The sequence below is a fragment of the Brienomyrus brachyistius genome, chromosome 19 (genome assembly GCF_023856365.1).
Source record: "Brienomyrus brachyistius isolate T26 chromosome 19, BBRACH_0.4, whole genome shotgun sequence".
NCBI classification, from domain to species: Eukaryota; Metazoa; Chordata; class Actinopteri; order Osteoglossiformes; family Mormyridae; genus Brienomyrus; species Brienomyrus brachyistius.
The window spans coordinates 4,669,062-4,689,479 of record NC_064551.1 but is presented as its reverse complement, the minus strand read 5'-3'; the positions used below and the strand labels follow the sequence as shown (position 1 = coordinate 4,689,479).

The following is a 20,418-nucleotide window of genomic DNA, read 5'->3' as shown; positions in this document are numbered from 1 at the left end:
CTCAGTTACATTCTGTGACATTACAGTTATTTACACTATTTTTCACATTTCACTACTTATCTCGTGCAGCAGACGCTAGCTAGCTAGTTAGCTGCCAGATACCCTGTGCTACTGAAATGGTTTTAATATAAATGAACTGACAAAAATGTTCTGCTGCTCTCGGGGGTGGGGGCAGTCAGAGTACCCAAGGCTGGCCCTGGTTACAACCTTTCTGCCGATTTCAGCAGCTAATTGCCTAGCTAATATCACGGGGGCCTGTTCAATGGCATCCAGTGATGCATATGCTAGGGAACAGCCTGGCTGGAACGCAGCCGCACCTCATTCAGTACTTATTACTTATTACGCAACCAAGCTGCAGTACAGCTTCTGCAATCAGGCTGAGCCCAGATCCTATCCCAAGAATGACAGGGCACAAGGCAGGGGTCACCTTGGATAGGAGGATCACAAAAGACAATGCAGATACCCTAATTTCCCTGAGAATTATGCCGCCGGAGGTCTCAGGCACAATATGTGAAAGACCAAAGAGATGGCACAAGGTCCTGTGAGTCCTGCAGTACTGTCATCTGAGCAGCTGGACCACCGGGCACGAGGGCAGAAAATACCGATGACGAGGGCCACCATTAATCCCACTCAGACGCCCGGCCGCATCGCGGGGCTCATTTCAGCTCAACAGCGTCGTTTTAATAATGAAGTAAATAAGAACATCTGCCAGAAAACATGTTCCGCAACATAAGCTGGCGAGCAGAAGCAGGAAATGTACCCAAAAATAATCAACTGACTATTATTTTCTGCTCTGCGGAGAGTTACAAATCTGCCTCAGACTCTCGGCAGATTAAACTGTCTGAGCTCCACATCACATCACATCACGCCGCCCAGTCAGGTCAGAGCTGCAACTTAATTTCTAATCTAAAGCAGAAAAGAAACCACACAGACATATTGCAATTTACCTGCTTTCCACAATTATGTAATTACAATATATCTTGCATACATTTAAAAATGTACGAACAATAAACATCTACTGCATCATAAGGAATCATAACCCTGTCACCAAGGCAACCAAGAGATTTTTATTATTTATTGAACGACAAGCATTGCTAAGTTGATGCCTTTTGCTGCTGCAAAGAAGATGCTGGTTATTATTCCTGTAAATATTTATGTGCAATTGACTCCTTTATAATAATTGTCATTATTGTTTGCTCACCCATTATATCTTGTATAGATTTCTTTAATTATTAGACTGTTATTTTGGCTTAATTTAAATTATATGGTACCCTGGACCTAGTGCCATTGTTTTCTAATGTTTCTCCATATTTCAGAAACAAATGACAGCATGAAGAAACATGAGCAGCAATCTGTTCCCTGTCTTTATTAGACAATTACACAATTACACAATTACACGGCAGCTGTCAGACGGCAAATGGAGCTTCTGCCGCAATTGCTAAACAGAATTCTGAATCAGAAAATCTGTAACCCATGTCATGTCTGTAACCCCGAAATCATCAGCTTGTCATAAGTGCTAGTATAATTGTAACCTTAACGAATCCACAAGACCAAAGACAATCGCTGTACTTTTCAGAGTTGTGAGTTTTTTCTTTATTTCTGACGTGTTACAAAGTGATGGCATTTGAAGAAGCAAATCGGCAAATTCTTTTTTTAAGTGATTTACATAAGCCTTTCTTTCAAGTAATGCTTATTGGTCATTTATCACCATCAAATATATGGATCCTGTACAAAAGTTAGATCCAGTCTTACAGTGTGTTCTGTGTATATTATCATACATACTGTATATTCTTTATACTTATTAGAAGGTACAAAATTGCCTTCTATCCAGGGTAGCACTGTCACATCTGTCACTATCAAGGTTAATATCAGCGTCATAAATAAGCATCAAAGCAGCAAAGCACATTGTCCATATCTGTAATGTTGACTGACATCCCAATAGCTTGGACCCATGGTCATCTTTGATTTTGCCTCAGACTTCTTTAGTCTTGGTGACAGTAATAGCTTCTGCATTTCATTTGATGCTCTCGATGTCTCTGAGATTTTCACCGGCATATTTACTTTCGTCCTGCACTTCAAAGTCACCAGGAGTATAAAAGTTATTTCCACCAGAATGGTTGATAGAATCAGGCTGATCCCAGCATTTTCTTTACTGTTGTGACTCATACGATGCTGCTTTCCTCTTCTTCCTCTTCATCACCACCATCCTTCTGCTTACTTGTGCCCTCTTGGCTCATGGCCCTCTATACCATCAGCGTCCTGTCTGTCCTCACCACCATATCCATCTTTATTTTCATTCTTCTTACCTCACTACTGTGATCATCACTACCTACGAGACCATCAACATCTTGACGGTTCTCATCCTAGCCATTGACTTTAGATCTTTCTCGTCATTGCCATCACTTCAGTCTTCATCAGCATCTTCCGTCGGCCATCATCATTCTCATCATTAATGTCCCCATCTCTTCTTTCACAGTCTGAATGTTTTATTTTCATCACTGGTTCTTTTCTGATTCGTATTACTTCACTGGTTCATATTATTCCTCAGAACGATTTGTCACGATCGCCATTTACATCATCGCCATCGCCATGACACTGACCTCATCACCATCCCCAACTTCTTTGATGTGCTTTTGATTGTTCTCAGCGTGCCCTACACTGAAATCATCTTCTCATTTTCATTTTATTTCAGTATTTGTACCTTCATTATCATTAACAACAATGCCATCACCCTCATCATCATCTTCATCACTATTCATCATCATTTCCAAACCTGCCAACAGTTTTTTCCTCTTAAACATCATCTTCATATTCACCTTTGTCATTCATTTCATTGTGGTCATCTACATGAACTTTAGAATCTTCATCTGTACCAACTTCCCCATCATCATGTCATCCTAATCTCCATCATCACCACTCTTAATGTTTTATACTCAGCATCTTCATCAATCACCATAATCTTCATCATCCACTTTATCTGAATCATCATGTCCCCCATCCACCTCTGTCTCACTTACATTAACCCTTTCACTTGCTTGTTTGTTCTTATTGCCCTTTTCCTCATGATAACAGTAATGAGTATAATAATCCTCATGGTCATCGTTGCCAGTTCTAACCTTGGTGATATCCTTATCTTCTTCCTCCACATAGTCATCACTGTCATTCATTTCACTTACGACTTTGTCTTATAATAACCACCCTTATAATAATCATAACTGTAGTCAACGCTGTCATTGCTGTCATGATACTAATCACCATAAAAATCATCTTCATCTTCGTTCTCAATAGCCAGTGATTTCGCGGCCTTCATGCATATTTCTCCCTTAAAGACTCATCTTCTTCTTTATTGACCATCAGTTTTGCTTCTGCAGAACTGAAACCTTAGATGTCCGTCAACCTTAGATAACTGTCAACGCTGGACGCCGTAAATGTTCATGGCATTTTCCACCAACAGTTATGTTTTCACATTATTGTACGCACAAATCACATAGTTAAATGAAAAGAAATCACGGTTGTTTTATTTCCAAGTACATAGGCCTTGTTAAAAATTTATTTCAGAGTTTCAATTTCTGATATTTTCTCCCAAAACATTTAAATTTTGTTGGGACCATGCAGCAGCTAGGTATTTTTTTTTACCTGCTCTGATCTTAATATGGAAACTTGAAACACTGATCCACACTTTTTGGTGAATAATATATTAATGTACACAGATTATCTTGGCTCCAGTCATTAAGCTGTCTGAACATCCAACCACCTGCTGATCCAACCTAATGAACAGAAAACCATAATGCAGGTTAACTGGTTAATCTGGGTACATGCTGTTCAGCAGCACTCTGTTATTCCACATTTTGCATACATTCAACTGCGACAGCCGTTCTCAAACAGGCAGTCACAAACCTTTCTTCTTGGATGGAAGAAATTCCCCTAAAATTGACAGACAAACGATTTATTAAACAAGAAGTCAAACTACGAATTTCATTTCAGATTTCTTGATGTGGACCAAGTCCCCGTGGAACGTTAATAAGTAAGCTTATGAAGGTGGAGTGATTGTATCGCTGGTTTAATGGGTTTGCGATTTGGGAATGGAAAATGGAAACAACCTTGAGCGGGGCATATTCTGGACCAAGGATTTTCATTATTTTGCTGGCATTGAACTATAGCTGGGATTAAAGCAGAGGGTTTATGGGTGCTCACCAAATTCTTGATCTCTGTTTGAGATGTCAGCTGTATCTAATTAATGCGGCAGCAAAGTACACAGAGTAAACCTGCTGCTATCTCAGACACGATATTCTTCCTTCCCCTCTTGGCTCAGAACGTCAGCTCTTTTTCCTCGAACGTATTAATTACATTTCTACTGAAACGTCAAAATTAAAGCTCTGATAAGTGTCAAAAAACGAGTGATCTGAAAATCAGGTACTTTATGACCACGGGTCTAAGGGGCAGTCGCTGAAATGCACCTTCATGCATCACCGCTCAGTGCGTCTATCATCTGTACCAGTCAAAGGGATATAAGTAGTATTAAGACACAGTATAGAAATAGCTCACCAGCTGCTCTGTCAAATGTGCTTTGGAAAACGTGGCTGCAGGTTTAATAAGGTAAGATATTAATGTTCTCTGCCAATACTGTTGCCCCTGCGATCTGGACCCGGAGCAAGAAGGATGGATGGATGGATGGGTGGATGGATGGATGGATGGACGGATGGATGGATGGACGGATAAGGTAAAAGGTAAAACTGAAAGCTATTAAAGTTCTTCTGGACAACTGCGGCTTCTGAACTAAACCTTTGATCTCCAAAGTTTGCAGAGGATTTTTATCTGACTCCTGATTTTAAATGTTTAATTGATGCTGAATAGCTTTTCACCTCATTTGCAATTAAATCAGTAGAAAATTCTGATGAATTATAAAGTTTATGGGGCAACTTCATAAGATTAAATTTTATCAGTAGAAGACATGTAAACATTCTGCTTTTTTGGTATGTGGAAGTAGAATTTCTTATGCTAACTACACGCACAACATAAAAGTAATCTCTTAAATTTGAGATTAAAGGGATCTGAAAATCTTAAAAGATGCTTCAGAATATGGCTATGGACCAAGAGGGTCTGATCTCGGCTGATTTTGACGCAAGTTATACCTACGAGTAGCTATCGGCCTGTCAGGTAGCAGCAGATTCATGCATATTCAGCGAGCACGGAAAGCCGGGCAGCTCTGCGCAGGACCACTTATGCCCCAGAATGCATCACATTGAAACATTGAAGGCCTCATTCACTGTGACTTTATTAGTGACAGCGGTGCACTTTGTCACTTGATACAATGAGGACCTCTAATGAAGTGGTAATGGTATTGGGTGCCGTTCTAATTAAACACACGCAGGACAGTGCCGTCTTCTATAAGTGCCATGAGTCACGCTATTCATAAACTGCTACACAGGATGACTGCACGTGCCTCTTTCCTTATACTTCGGATTAAAAAAAGAAAGTTTGGAATGAATGATGCAGCACTTATAACGTTAATAGACAAATACCAACCTTTTTTCTTCACTGCATGCACCAGGTCACCTAAATCGCAGGGAAAAACATGTCAGTACGTGAATGGAACCTGCAGAATAGATTTTATGAAACATTGATGAAGGCAGAATGAATTATAAATGTGGGTCATAGAGTTGGGGGTGCTGGGGGGGTTGGAAAAAAACTTTCCCCGGAATAAAGACAACTTATCTTCTTCTCTCTTGAAGGCCTGGTGGGGAGTGGTTGCTATCGCCATGTCTGAGAGTGCATGCAAGCATTTCCCTAATAAAAGCACCCTTGCAATGACACGCAGGATGTTTACTTAGCGGAGGGTCCCGTGCAAAGATCATACAGTAGCGAGGAGCTGTCATACAAATTCAGGACAAACTCAAACTGCTGAATGAAAATTCAAAAGATGCTCGAACCCAGCGCCTAGTTCCGGGCTCACGCATATCTCTACTTCATAACATCTGAGGCTTAAAAATAACCTCACAGATTTATCCGTAAATTGAGTGCTCCCCCAGCAAATACTAAAATATAATACCCCCCCCCCCCCAAGTCTCTTTTTAAAAAACAAAGATCGCAATCAGAAGCCATGGGCTGTTTGATGTCTGAGACATTAGCGACGGATCTCCCGCTGGAGTGGGGGTGGTGTACCTCTCAAGGAGATTAGCTGCAGGGATAGCATTACCCCTACGCGTAAATAAATTACAATTATAAATAAAGTGCATAAGCTTATCCGCTAGCCAGGGCTTAGTAATTAATCTGTTTATTTATGAATCTGATGGTTTATTTATTTGTTTATCTTTTGATTTACGCGTTCGTCGCAGAGCCCGTCCTGCGCGCGGGGAGATGCGCTGCAGGCGAGGAGCGTGAGACGGGCCCCCCTGCGGGGCAGGGTTATGCTGGGGACGTCAGGACCCCCTTCGAGGCCGTGGACAGCGTCGTTTCCATTCAGACAGACCCCCCCCCCCCCCCAGTCTGGCCACGCTTGCTGAGTCATGGGCTGGATGGATTTCCGCGCTCAGGCAGTGTTCATCCCAACTTAGGATGCCTCTGGAGTCTTTGGGCCCCCTGCAAGCCTTTCATATCGGGGTCCAAACCCACAGCAATCCAACGATCTTCCAAATGTTTTTAAGACCCCTGTCACTCTCAGGCCTCTGCTGTCATCCAAAGCACGGAGTCCATGGCTCATCTGGCCAAGAACTATAGGATGTATTTTTTTTTTGATAAATTATATAGAAATAATAAATACTTCTTTACTGATAAATATTAAGTGCATATCCTTGAATAGGAAAAAATCTCAAATAACGGTTGTCCACTGTGTCAGTGGAAATTCACCCTAAATCTGCTAATAAACATTATTTTTACAGTTTGATCTTATTGTCAACTAATATAATTAAATCTCTTCTAAGCCCTTAAGAACCTTGTAATTTCTCTGAAGCATCTAACATTGCTTAATCTCATAATTCATATGTAAACTTTATTCAGAACTTATTTGTGTGCAACGCCACTGAGTTTCAAACAGACTTGTGTGTAAAAAGGGTTCAACCCTTCGGTGTTGTGTGTGAGGTCAGCTCCTCTCTCTGCCACGAGTAAGAACCACGCACGTCTCGCTCTGTGTTACCAAACACCTTCATTTCTTTCACACGAGGTTGCATTGACTAGAGATAAAACAAGTGTTTGGAAAACATACTAAAGAGTTTTTCAGTCTTGTGATGCTTTTACCCAAAGCAACTCACGGTGAAGGATTACTATTTATGCATACACCCTGGGATTTGAACCCACAACCATTCTGATGTTAGAACAACACTCTACTTTCAGTTTCAGGGACATACACATTGCTGGATATAGAGCTTACTGTATCCTATACTTCACAGATTTCCTGATCTTTCTGTCAAGTACAGGGAGATTCAAATAAATAATAATTTATTTACCCAGTTAAAGGTAGACGGGCAGAGGGGACGAGGCTTCAGACTTAGCCCAGGACTAACACTGGGACATGTTATGTTTGCTCAGAGAGATGCACAGATGCCTGACTGCATGACTCCAGTGCTTGAGCCCCAAGAAGAATGCCAGAAATGGCTGCTCCTCACTTGTGGGACTTTATTGTGGTCAGTATTTCATGTTCAGAGGCTCACTGAAGGGTCACAGGGCTTTGCGGCATGGGGGGCGACAGCAGACGTGGCTCCTGCGCTTCGTACCTTCTCATCGCCTCACTGGACGGCCATAGTGTCCTACTTTCCACTTTCAGTCTTTCTCAAAATGTAGGTTTTTTTGAACATTAATCAATTCGTGTATATGGGATAACGGATACGGCGGTCGTGGTAATTATGAGGTTTTCCCTAGCAGAGTATTAGAAGACCAGAAAGGTCAGAGGATGCTCCTCTAGTTCCTTTTAAACACGGCACTTAACCTGAATTGTGAATGTTGTGGTTGATGGGAGAATTAAACACCTTTGTGGGCCTTGATGCGTTCGATATATCGACCAAATACCAGACGCATTATCAGCACCTTCACTCTGGGGGCAGATTTCATTTCCCAAGCTTGATGATACTTTTATGTTGAAGGACCCATTGACGATTCCCATAGTAGGGTGGAGGTCAGATCGTGTAGCTTAATTTAAATTTAATTAGCCTGTTTTTTGGTACTATGAGACTAGATCACATTTGCAATCAGATCAAATAAAGTTAATTAAACTAATATCTGATGCCTCAGAGGTATTATAATGTCCTTGCTGTACAATTCCAGCTGTATGTCACCGTCACGTATTTCAAAGGAAAACAGGTACAGTGTGTGAAATACCTTCATCTTCATCGGGAGACAGGAGGTCAGTGATGAAGGCCAGGACGGCGTTGGCCCAGCTGGTGGATTCCTCCACCGCCTTGCCGACGGATTTCATGGGATCAGAGCCCATGTGGTGAATGTTTCCTGGGGGCGTGGTGGAAGAGGGGCACCATAGTCAGACGGCTTTTCATTGATCATTGGTCAAAGGCCCCATGGCTGGTTGCTGGGAGTTTTACTTGCACAAAAATGTTCTGGCAAAAAGAAGATTGGTTCAAAAAGATAACCAATCAGATTGTAAGGGAGGTGGGTCCAAGCACATAGAGGAGGCGAGACCGAGACATCCAATTGGTTGGCCCCGCCTCCTCTAATTGCTTGGACCAACCTCCTCTACAATCTGATTGGTTATCCTTCTGAATCAATCATTTTTCTTCCTGCCCTCAGAACATTTTTGTGTAAGTAAAACTCCCATGAGCCATTGTTGGGCTATTTTAGTCCAATCGGGCAGGGCAATAGCCCAGCAAAATACTACTGCAGAACATTAAAATACAATTTTAAACATGGAGTAGAAACTGCGGCATGTAGATAAAAAAATAAAATAAAATAATCTCCAGAGGCAGACCTCGAGAAAAATCTAGATTCAATGTCAGATTTTCAGACCACCTTTTGACATTCACAGCTTTAAACAGGACTCCCTAGAGTGTAGGCAGAAGCTTTCGCTGAATTTCAGGTCTGATACACACAAGCCGGGGCTACAGTGAAGGTCAGTGGCGGACAAGCAGATCTGCTGGTAGGTCTGAAGGAAGTGGGCGGGGCAAGTCCACTGTCCTTTGTGCTTACATGTTTATCTCCAGATAAAGGCGGCTTCAGCCCAAGGTGGAAGTTCAGGTCCAGAAACTACAAATCCAGGCCAAGGTTTTGTGTCAACTAAATAGTTGAGTATAGAGTCACGGTAACAGTGTACTCAACTGGCTGGTTGAAACAAAACCTTGACCTGGATTTGTAGTTTCTGAACCTGAAATTCCACCTCTGACCGTAACACCTAGCTGATGACTGTGGTTAAATTTCAACAAACATTAATGGACCACGGAAAGTTTTCTCCATCGAGTGTGAATCTGTACCTATGGCAATTTTATGCAATAATGCAGAATGTGGTACATCGCAATTTCAGATTCAAAGTGCAGTGTAATCGTGTTTTGTTTAATCTGGATCAAGAACCTACTCATACTGCAGCCTCTCAGGACTGGAAGAGAGGAGCCCCAAAGGACAACTTTAATCACGGTCAACTGCCTGAATCCTGCTTTAGCACAACAGCCCACAGCACACATAAATAACCCTAGCAATCATTAAGCACCCCTGGCATACATTTCAAAGTCGATACAGTCACTTTAAAAGAGAATGACACAACTTCAATTAATTTCTTGTTGACACAGTGCTGTTCATCGATTCAAAATATTTTAGTGACAATAACAACCGAGCACATTTGAAAGCAAATCACAGCTAATTTTTCCGGTGGAGTCATACATATTTAAAATATTCCTTTAAAATTCATTAGGCAGGGCGCCCTATGGTGCGAGAATGCAAATGTGTATGTTTGCTTGATTAACACCCCCCAGCCAAAAAAATAAATAAATAAACAGATGCAATGGAAGTGATGTATGAACAATGGAACAATGATGCCAATGACTATGAGTGACAGTGAGAGTGAATAGTCGAGAGAGAGACTTCTTCAGGTAAATGGCAGCAAGTTCTGACCTCTGGTGTGAAATCATGTGTGATGTCGGGTTCCTCCTAATGCAGCGCTTACCACTCGCCTATCTGTAGCGTTCAGCGGGCAACTGTCACAGACAAGGAGGCATTTTATTTCATTTGCAGGCTGCGACGTGTGCAGGGGATGCAGGCATGCAAGAGCAGGTGGACAGACTGAGCACACAGCAGTGAGTCACAACACAGCGCCCAAATACCGCAACAAGACCGTACCATGTGGACCGGATGCAAACCACCAAGGTCTGGCTGCCGAGAATGGCACTTTAAATCAATTAACTGCAACTGCTTAACAAACAGCGCCTTTCCCAGAAATGTCAAGGCGCGAGAAAAGTGTGGGTCTCTTACTGTATCAGCACAAGTCAGAGTACGACAGGTGTGTTAAACCCAGAGAGCAGTGGTTTCTCCCAGATGCATGTTCCTCAAACACTTTCGACTTGCAAAAAGAAAAGATTACACACACAGATGTTATCCCTCTGAAGTTTAATCATTAGATCACTGCAGTTCATAAAATGCAAAAAACATACATACATTTTACATTATTTGTGACTGAAAATGCTATTTTAGTCTGTTTAGAGATTCATAGTCCTAACTGGTGTCAGTCTTCAAATATAGGAAGAATGTTATATTTCCATGTTAATCGATTATACAATGTGAATGTTCTAGAATACTGGTAGGCAAGGAAACAACACCATCACTGCAAGAGCTAAAACGCGTCATGGATAGTCTTGCCTCTGGGGCTTTGGATCTCCTTTATTGCTTTTCTGATACCAGGTAGGTGTGGCCCTGTTAGGATGAGAGACACATGAGCAGAAGAGCGGCAGAGACGTAAACCTACACACACATACACACACACACACACACAAACACAGCCTCCATTGCATGCAAAACACAGCAGGAACAGCACGGGAAGCGTATGAAGGGCTGTGGGTGAGTATCAGCATCACGCCACGAACGCGGCCCTCCTGGATGACCAGGCTACATGCACTGCGTTTTATACTGTAAGTTCCTAATAGGAGGGAGCAACACAAGCTGCATTGTCACACAAAAAAAGACAAAAGGCTAAAATTCCTAAATATTCACACTATTTGGCAACATATGCATTGCAAAAAGCACAGGGCAGTGTGAGGCTTAGTGGGTTAGGACACCATGGACACAACCGGAAGGTTGTGGGTTCAAATCCCTGGCTTGGCAGAATGATGTCACTTCAGCAAGGCTCTTAATGTTCAATTATTCCAAGGACTGGCTTTCTCAATTGTCTGTTAAATAAATAAGATGTAATCCAAATGATGCTGCACAGTATGGCCGGGAAGTCAGCCTACCACAGGACTCACACATACACGATTAAGGTCCAATCACCTTTATAGAGTGATGAATTGTCCAATGGTCTACCTGGAATGTGGATGACTCTGAGAAGTGAGTCACTGGTGTCAGCAATGTTGGGTTCATGTAATGATGTGTCCACCCCCGTTAACTACTTCAGCCCTTTTGTACTCTCTGCCAGTGAACTGTATTCATATCTGATTTCACACAAGCAAAGAAATAACCTCCACCCCCCCCCCCCCCACCCACCCACCTCTGACTCCCACAGTGATTAGCTAGTCATTGCTCCCAGAAGCACTCGGAAAGGCCACGTTTCCAGTCAATTCTGCAAGGTAACAAGGTAACATCCTCGTTAACCTTACCGAATGAATGAAACCGGAATCGCTGATAAACACAGTGCGTCAGTGGCCATGGGAACAGGCCCCCGTCGCAGATACTTGGTCGGCACGTCGAGATGCCCTATGTCCAAGCTCTAGGTGGGATCGGGGAATCGCTGTCGGATATGAATGCTAATGAAATGCTGATGAATTCCATGACATTTGTTTGATTAACACTTTAACCTGCTTCCAAATAGTTTCAGCTCCTAAACATTTCACGCTCTTTGATCTCTGATAATCCCCTCTCTTGCAGAAAATCAAATTGCGTTGACGATGGCCATCCAAGGGGGGGGGAGAGTCCCGAAAGCCGGAAGGCAAAGGAGGGGATGGTATGGAGCTGTATGGGGTTTCAGGTCACTCAGGGAGGTGGGTAAAAAGACAAGGCGGGGGGGGGGTGCTGTCACCATAGCAACACAGTCGTGAGGGGAATCTTCTTGGCATTCTGGTTTCTGAAAGGTGCCACACTGCCAATCCCCTCGTCTGGCCATTTAATGAGTTAACAAGAGAGTCGCAACTCCTAAGAGCGTGCATAGCGGGAGCCAGACGTCGAGCGCAGCCCAGCCCAGCGAGAGAGCAGTCGCATTTCAGCAAAACTGCAGCACACTTAGCCCCGTCGCTCCGGGAGCATCTCTGCGGTAATTAATTTACAAACGGTGCCCTTTGTCCAAATGTCAAGGAGGGAGATACGCACGGCCATACCTGTTGCTCTCCTCAGAGAGCGTATCAGCCCCCCAGCCCCCTCACCCCACCCCAAGCGCCCCACACAAACAATCCTCTCTCGATGACACGCTTCTTTGTTAAATGCGTTTCGCATTTAAGGATTTATTCTGGGATATTCCACTGTTTATGACTTCCCATTACTGATTGTCGCCCCAAGGTGGCCTAGACTGCAGGCTAAAGCTATACATTAGATGAGAGGAAGCTTATTAGTCCACAGCAACCAAAAAATAAGCCATTGATTTCACTCCCTCTGAGTGTAAAGTATATAAATTCATGGGCACAAGCAAAGAGGACAGATAAAACTTCTGAGAGGCGACATCAACGCGGCCGCTCTCTGCGAGGGCCTGGACGGCGCCCGTGATTTGCAACGCTCCCCAGAGAACGGAGATCGAACTGTGTGCGCTCTTTATAAAATAGAGAACATCTTGGCAGCTGCATATCTCTGTCTTATCTCACAGGTCACTCGTACGCTTCCTCTTTGTGGGGCGAGACATTGATTTCTGATTCTTAATCCCCGGGACGTGGCTGTCAGACAAACAAAGATGTGAGGGTGCTGGACAGCACCGCGTGAATATAAAGTTAGAGAATTTCCTTCCAGGTGGTCGTAGAAGCTGGTCATCTGCAGGTTTAGCTCCAAATAACTGCTGCGTTCTGTGGCTATTTATTATTAACCTGTTGTAGTTATTAATAATAATAGCTTCTGGGATAGTCTCCAGAGCCCTATGACCCTGCATAAGACAGGACAGGTTTGAAAAGTGGATGCATGAATGAATAAATGAATTAATTAATGAATAATAATAATAATAATAATAAAAACAGCTAGGCTTACTGCCTTCCTTTTTGTATAAACATATTCTGTCAGTGCCACAATTCTCTTTACTTTTTTTTGTTTGTAATGCTCAGAAATTAATTTACTCTCTAAAAACAGGAGCAAATGTGCCAGCAGAATTATTTGATTAGCATAATGAATTGAAATGGCAAAATGACTGGGCTTTTTATATTAATCATTGCCGTTTTGTTAAACAATCAACGTGTCGGGGGAAAAAAAATGCATTGCTACTTTTTTGCACTTACTTGTAAATTGGCAAGCATTGGTTACAAATTGAATTAGCACTATATTTCCATGACTGTCAGTGATGATTTATCCAGTCCACTGTCCATGTTGGATTCTACAGAAAAACTGCAGATATTCTTTCTGTGTCGACTCCCCTAGTTGTCTGTGATGTTTAACTTTAACTGTGATGGTTAACTTCTCTCTTCTTATAAATAGTTACAGGGCCGCCAGCTGTCACTCATCCGGTGTGACGCTCACGCTTTCAGACTCTCACACAAGACATCTTACAGCAAATCTATATTATACCACTATTGACCTAAAATTAGCGACATGAAAAGTGTTGGGGTGGTCTGCAAACAATACAGACTATTAACGAAATCAACCTGTTATATGTAAATGTGTGCACGTGTGTGCAGACGTGTCTCAAATGAAAAATCTCACTCCGGCCAGCTGAACCCCCCCCCCCCATAGTTATTTTCTCTGCCCTTTTATCCACGTACATTTTTAACCCTTCAAGCCACAAGCCAGGTACCCACCCTTAGCAGGTGGTCTTTCGCTTTTCAGATTAGTTCCTGATGTGTCTTTCTCATGATCCTTCGGCGTGCTCGCTGTCATAGTGTCAACGTTAATATCCGTGCTTAAAATTCACTCTGCCCGTAATGAAATATAAAGTCATCTGCGATTTAAGCTCATGTAAACGCAAGGTTGGCAGGTTTAATTAAAAGACAGTGGCTGTCACGCTGCTGAAGCATCCAGTCAAACACACGCAAGGTTTTAACATGTTAGCATTCAGAAGGTGCATGGCTTACCACCCAGGTGAAGAGATACCCATTCCTCATTAGTGTTATTGATATTAGCTTTACTGCAATTATGGCTAATTTGTGCCATGACCCAAACAGGTTAAATAGCATCATAGTTTCACAAGGAAGCTTGGGGCAGTTGTCACAAGAATAAATGAGGCAGATGTTGCTCTCAGATGTCATGTTCTAAAGGGCTGTCTGACTGCCCTGTACTCAGCAGCTAACGATTGTGGGAGTTTTGCTTGCACAAAAATGTTCTGAGGGCAGAACTAAAAATGATTGGTTCAGAGAGATACAGTAACCTATGAGATTGCAGAGGGGATGGGTTCAAGCAACTAGAGAATGCAGGACTAAGACACACCTGTTTTACAATATGATTGGTTATCTCTCTGAACCAGCCATCTTTACTTTTGCCCTCTGAACATTTTTGTGTCAGCAAAATTCCCATGAGCTCAGCTAACAGGGCTAAAGCAATGCAGACCTATAGCAATATACACGGTGGTCTACATCAGTCTGTCTGCACTGGTATATGCTTTCACACACCACGAGTGTCACACTCAGCTGTTCCGATCTATCCAGAATGGCTGCCTTGCAAATGGTAAAATAAGCCTTTTGGGTGTGTATAATCATACTGACTTTGAAAACATGCTGTGTGTATAGCTAACAAACCGCTTTAATTACACCTAACACAGCACGTTTCCTCCCGCAGTCCAAACACATGCAGTTTTGTAAATTGGTGCCTCTGAATGGCGCGGGTGAATTTATGCCCTTTGATGGACTGGCATAGCATCTGGGGTGTGCCCCTGCCTTGGGCACTTCGGTGTCTGGGATGGACTCCAGGCCCCCTGGGAAATCCTGCATTGGATAAGCAGCTGGAAGGATGATAGATGCATAGTGGTTCTGAATAACTTTAAGATTATGTGTCTGCGGGGGGGGGCTCACGCTTAGGCTTCTGGGTAAAATGCAAATGATATAAAATCACAATTATGTAAGTCCGTGTGACGACGCCCCGTACGCATACAGAGAAACGTGCGAGCACACACATGCAACACGACTAGGGCCAAGTGCAAACACAGCGCACAGCAGGCAGAAAAACTTTACCGGGAGGTAAACAGGGGTCGTCACAGTGATATGTATAGGCTTTTAATTGGATGGAAACAGGATGGCACATGGGATGGGCGGTAGAAAAAGGAGGGGACATTTATTAGATGTAATATAGGGAATATAATTGGGAGCAGTGATGATTAACAGAAGTAGGGTGCCATGTGAACTCTGTCAGAGCTGAGTGACATGGGAGGGGGGGCAGTGGAGTAGGAGTTGCTGCACCCCCAAGCATTACAGAGCAGGGCAATAGGGATCACGGTCACGTCAGATCGGGGAGCCGGTGCTATCGGCTGTGCTGTGAAATGGCTGCCTAACTACCACGGTGACCTCGTAGATGAGACAACGTTTGTGGGTCAGGAAAAATTTGGGCTCTGACCATAAGAACAAGCCCCTAACATCCTATAGAGGGATTCCACACACTGAACATTTTACGGTGTGATCGGCATGATTAAAATGTATTATGACATGAGAATGAGAAAAACTAATTTTCCAGAATACAGTGCTGCATAAATAAAAGACTACCCATGGTGTAATTGTGGGGACTGGATATAGCCAATGAAAGCCCTGAAACACCTTGGACTGCATTTTGGCTGTTTCCCAATCCATTTACAGGCCAGCCTGACACAATGCAACTGGACATAATGTTGAGCAAGTAGCAGAGCACTTAATCTATGTCTGACACTATCAGTCCTATTGCTCACTAGCTAGCCAGCTAGCTTCTCCACGAGCCTGTGCCCAGGAAGAGGGACATGTCCTGGGCCCAGTGTGCTATCAACATAATTTGTCCTTTTTCTCCAGAGTTGACAATTCCAAAGACCCGAACTGCTTCAATTTGCTAATGCTTAGCTGCAATCCTTGATTAAGCACTGTGTCAACATCCTCGTGGGCTGTGGACCTGTTCAGGGAGCCCATTTCAAACCTGAACTGCACTTCACGTCCTCGCCGTAAGATTACCAGTATCTCTGAACAAGGCTCCTCACCTGACGAGCTTTATTGAACATCAAGCCACCTTAATGAAAGGAATTCAAGGCTACAGCTTTGATAATCAGACACGCATTGTATAAGTGCTTTGCACCCCCCCCCCCTCAAATTTCACCTAAATGTGTACAAAAACCGGGGAGAAATTGCATGTTCTAAAGCAGGGGTGGTGAACCTTATCCACAGAGAGGCACTCTGGGTGCAGCTTTTTGGGACGACCCCTCAATTAGCCAATCACAGTGGATCCTCAGTACTGGAGTTGAGAACAACTGCTTTATTATTGGCTGACTGAGAGGTCATCCCAAAATCCTGCACCCACACTGGCCCTCTATGAATCAGGTTCCCCACCCTTGTCCTATTGGATCACAACAGTGCACAGCATTTAATCTCTCAATATGGCCACATACAGGACAGTTATTGAAAGTGGCAATCTTACAGCTGACCGACTCATTAATGCCACAATGAATTAATACTTTAGGCAATTTCTTTCGCCAAAAGGCACTTAATAAGTATGACGACAAGTAATACATTGGTTACTTTATTTCATTCTAAAATCTTGCAGCATCTTTCGTCATTTGAGAAGTCAAAGCAAAGGGAAGCGCCTCTGTGTTAACGGGAAGTGGGAGGAAAGGCAGACTTACCTGTGAGCTGCTTCTGATCCAGCAGGTCGAACATGATGACGGCCACAGCCGACCAGGTGATGATGAGGGCCAGGACCAGGATCCAGGCCAAGGGCGAGCTGAAGGTGGTGTACAGGTTATCAGTCACGGTCTTCTTCGAGGACCTGGCCGGCAGCTGCACCACGTCGCCGTTCTTGCTGTCGATGACGGTGGTGGTGGTGGTGGACGTTCGCCATCCACCTTGAAGAAAAGACAAGAAGGGCAGCCAGACATCAAGCTGGGCATCTGAAGGCTGCTTTGAGGCTGCATTTGGGAGGGTTGTGTCGCCTTACTGGGTCACGGGGCTGTGCCTCTTATCGGAAGGTTGTTGGTTTGGTTTCACTGTTGGGCCCCTCAGCAAGGCTTTTAACCTGCATTGCTGTCTGACAGTGCTCTCCTAAAAATGTGTGTTGCCTTGGATGAAAGTATATGCTTAACATGCACCTTTCTTGCTTCTCAGTTTCTCTGAAGTGGCTTCCTTTGCTGAACTGTACCTTACCCAACCAGTATCAGATTTCAGCTGTACAATGTTTCCTCTTGGTCTGGTTTGTGGTGACATCTAGAAATGGGATTCGAGAAATCACAAATACTACATTCTTGTCCTTTGATATTTCATTTGCATTTTGGAAATAAAATCGAGCAGCATCGTCTGTCTCGGCGTCTTCTGAAATTTCTCCGCTCTGCTCCATAATCTTCCTCCCCAGGCCTACTGAGAGGTTCTGCCGTTCTTCTTATATAGTGCCAGGCAGCCAGATTTAGCAACAACAACAAGAACATAAAAAGTGGCAGAATTCAAACACTCTAATTGTGTCTGTCTGGCCAAAGAGAAGGTCTTCAGCTTGACAGCCGGCACTGGGTAACGAGAATGTGGTCTGTATGAATGCGGTCTGTAATTCAGTGCCTCTCATTTAACTGAAATGATCCAGACCGGCCACCTCACGACAAGGCAGACAGATCACAGACGCAAAGCTTTACCTCCACATGTGACGTATTAGCCCTGGACCATTCTGTTTCTCTTCAGTCGTTTTACTGTACCAACTAATTGCATTCTCCTTTATCTTACTTTTCTTCTGCATTCCTTACCTTGAAATTGTGACGTTCCTTCACAATAGCAATAGCTCAGAGCTATTTCACTGATCTTATAATTATATGCAAAAGCTACTCTTGATTTCTCCCATTTGTGTGTATTAATTGCATGCCTTGAAGTCTACAGTGGTTAGTATAGCGCTTGTGGTTTTTGTCCTGACGGTCCTCTTCCTCTGTGCTTGGCGATTTTTTATTTTTTTTAAATCATTCCTGAGTATTTATATGTGGCTGCGGTATTATTCCATTCGGAAGGACACCGTGAGGCGTTTCCTTTGGAAACGGACATAAGGGGTAATGAAATCTAAAAAGCAAAAGAGCATCGTCAATTAAAGCAGACTTGGCAGTCAGCAGGTGGCGGCGGGTTGTGGACCGTGAAAGGCAGCCCCTGGTTGAGTATTGTTCTGAACTGGATGCGTGTGGAGCTGGGAGGGGGGGTCACTCGCACTGAAAGCTGTCAGGCTGGAGCACCTGTTAGGTGCCTTTTACGCTGCCCCCCCCCCCCCCCACAACCAGGCCCCGGATTATAGATCGCCTCAGACTGCTGACTCAAGCAGCCATATGTCGTGCTTCCCTTCAGCGCTGCTCCGGTTACAGCCAGTGCTCAAAAAAAAATTACAAAAAAAAAAAAAACAAAACAATGCAGATCTCACGCCAGTCTGTATGTGCATGTGCACGTGTGAGAGAGACAGCGGGATGGGGGGGGAAGGCGGGGGGGAGTGGGCACAGGAATGGCCCACATAGCCGGCACATGGCGGGCCGTGCCTCCTCTATCTAAAAGACCAAATTAGGAAAACGTGACGATGTCACTTCCTGCGACCCAGGGCTGATCTCTGCCTAGGCCTCTATCTCCCTGTCCCGTGCAGCATATCCATGGCAACTGACCGAGCATTTCCGAGCCATCCTGGAGTTGAGATTGGGGGGCATTAATTATTTTATTTGGTAAATCAATTTACATACTTTATGACGGGTTGTGGGGGGGGGGATAAATAAAAAATCTGCCACTGCAGATGGGGGGAGCACACCAAGATTCCCACCAAACAATGCCATCTGCTTACGACGCTGCATTCCCCGATATTGCCGGCTAGCTGCTAATTCTTAGAGCTAAACCCTTTAAACTGTTAAGAAAAAGTATCTTCAAATTCCTTTCCCGATGCGTCGCTTCAGTGTGGAAGATTACACACGCGCACACAGAAATACACGCATTCATGTTTCCCAGGCCGGTGCACCCACCGCTAGCTCACGTTTACACGTATATTCCTGCGGTATATCTTTAACGAGGGTCCACGCAGAGACACGGGCATCCCACGGAGCCAGTGAACCGGGGTTAAAGCACGAGACACAGACTTCGTAGAGGAGAGCGAGATTACGGTACCTTCCATTGCCGTCTCCGTCATGTCGCCAGTGCTGCTCTGCAGGGAGATTCACTGTGTGAGTGTGACTTGGGCACCAATCCCGGGTGACTGCTGACCGACGCACTGGCCCCCACTGGAACGGGCTCTTCCAAGACGGCGGGGTGGGCCTATTTTTACCCTCCCCCCCCCCAAAAAAAAAGAAAAAAAGTAGAAGAAAGCACCTGTTGTCACAGCCGGGGGTAAATTCAGTGAGCTTCGATTCTCATCTCCACAGACGAAGGAGTTTGTTGGGGTAAAGGAGGATCGGGGTGCAAGGGGGAGGAATGCGAGGTGGCGGTGGACAGTAGGAGGCCCGGGTGAGTGGCCGGTGTCCCCGAGAACCGCAGCTGTGTCACGGGTGTGGGTTGGAAAGCCGAGCTCGGCGGCTTCAAGGTAACCTTATCCATTAGTGGCTGGCCTGGGTTATTCTTAGAGTCCTGGTCACCAGCTGCGTTACTCTTTGCCTTTTAAGTCTCAGGGCGTGACTTGGTGGGTGCTTTACTATCGGCAGGGGGGTCCAGAGGGCTCGTTCTGGGGGGTGGGTTGGGGGGGAGGAGATGGGCGCTCTCGTTATTCGACTGGATGCATTTCTCCGCTCTCTTATGTTCGATCAGCCAGCAAGGAGCCAAGCTCAGAAGACGTAGATGCTCAGTTTACTGGAAATGCGACGGAACTCATGCATATGCATGCACATCACCCCAGGCTGCACCCAAGGTGCAGGCCCCTTATAACTAGCACAAAGTCAACCACGCTAAAAAAAAAAAAATGCGTGCAGCTCTCGGGTCTGATACCTAAATTAACATGTGACGAGCATCAACCACAGATTAACTTGTTGACCTTTGACTACTAGGAAGCCCCGTACGGGACTGTGGG

At 44.3% G+C, this 20,418-nt stretch overlaps 1 protein-coding gene across 20 annotated transcripts in view; it reads right to left on the bottom strand.

The window, feature by feature from the left end:
• The window catches only part of trdn (triadin), a 58,266-nt gene extending 38,321 nt beyond the window's left edge, over positions 1-19,945 (bottom strand). For 12 of the 20 annotated variants that reach the window (XM_048985467.1, XM_048985476.1, XM_048985472.1 and 9 more), the window contains exons 1-5: positions 19,527-19,944; positions 17,051-17,269; positions 8,311-8,436; positions 5,527-5,556; positions 3,898-3,924 (exon numbers count right to left, since the gene is read on the bottom strand). In XM_048985467.1, the coding sequence (XP_048841424.1) occupies positions 3,898-3,924; positions 5,527-5,556; positions 8,311-8,436; positions 17,051-17,269; positions 19,527-19,548 (424 nt within the window). In that variant the 5' untranslated portion in view covers positions 19,549-19,944. Of the gene's footprint in view, positions 1-3,897; positions 3,925-5,526; positions 5,557-8,310; positions 8,437-17,050; positions 17,270-19,526 lie in introns of all 20 variants that reach the window. The other 8 variants (XM_048985465.1, XM_048985475.1, XM_048985470.1 and 5 more) reach the window with 5 other exon arrangements.
• Positions 19,946-20,418: the final 473 nt, after the last annotated feature.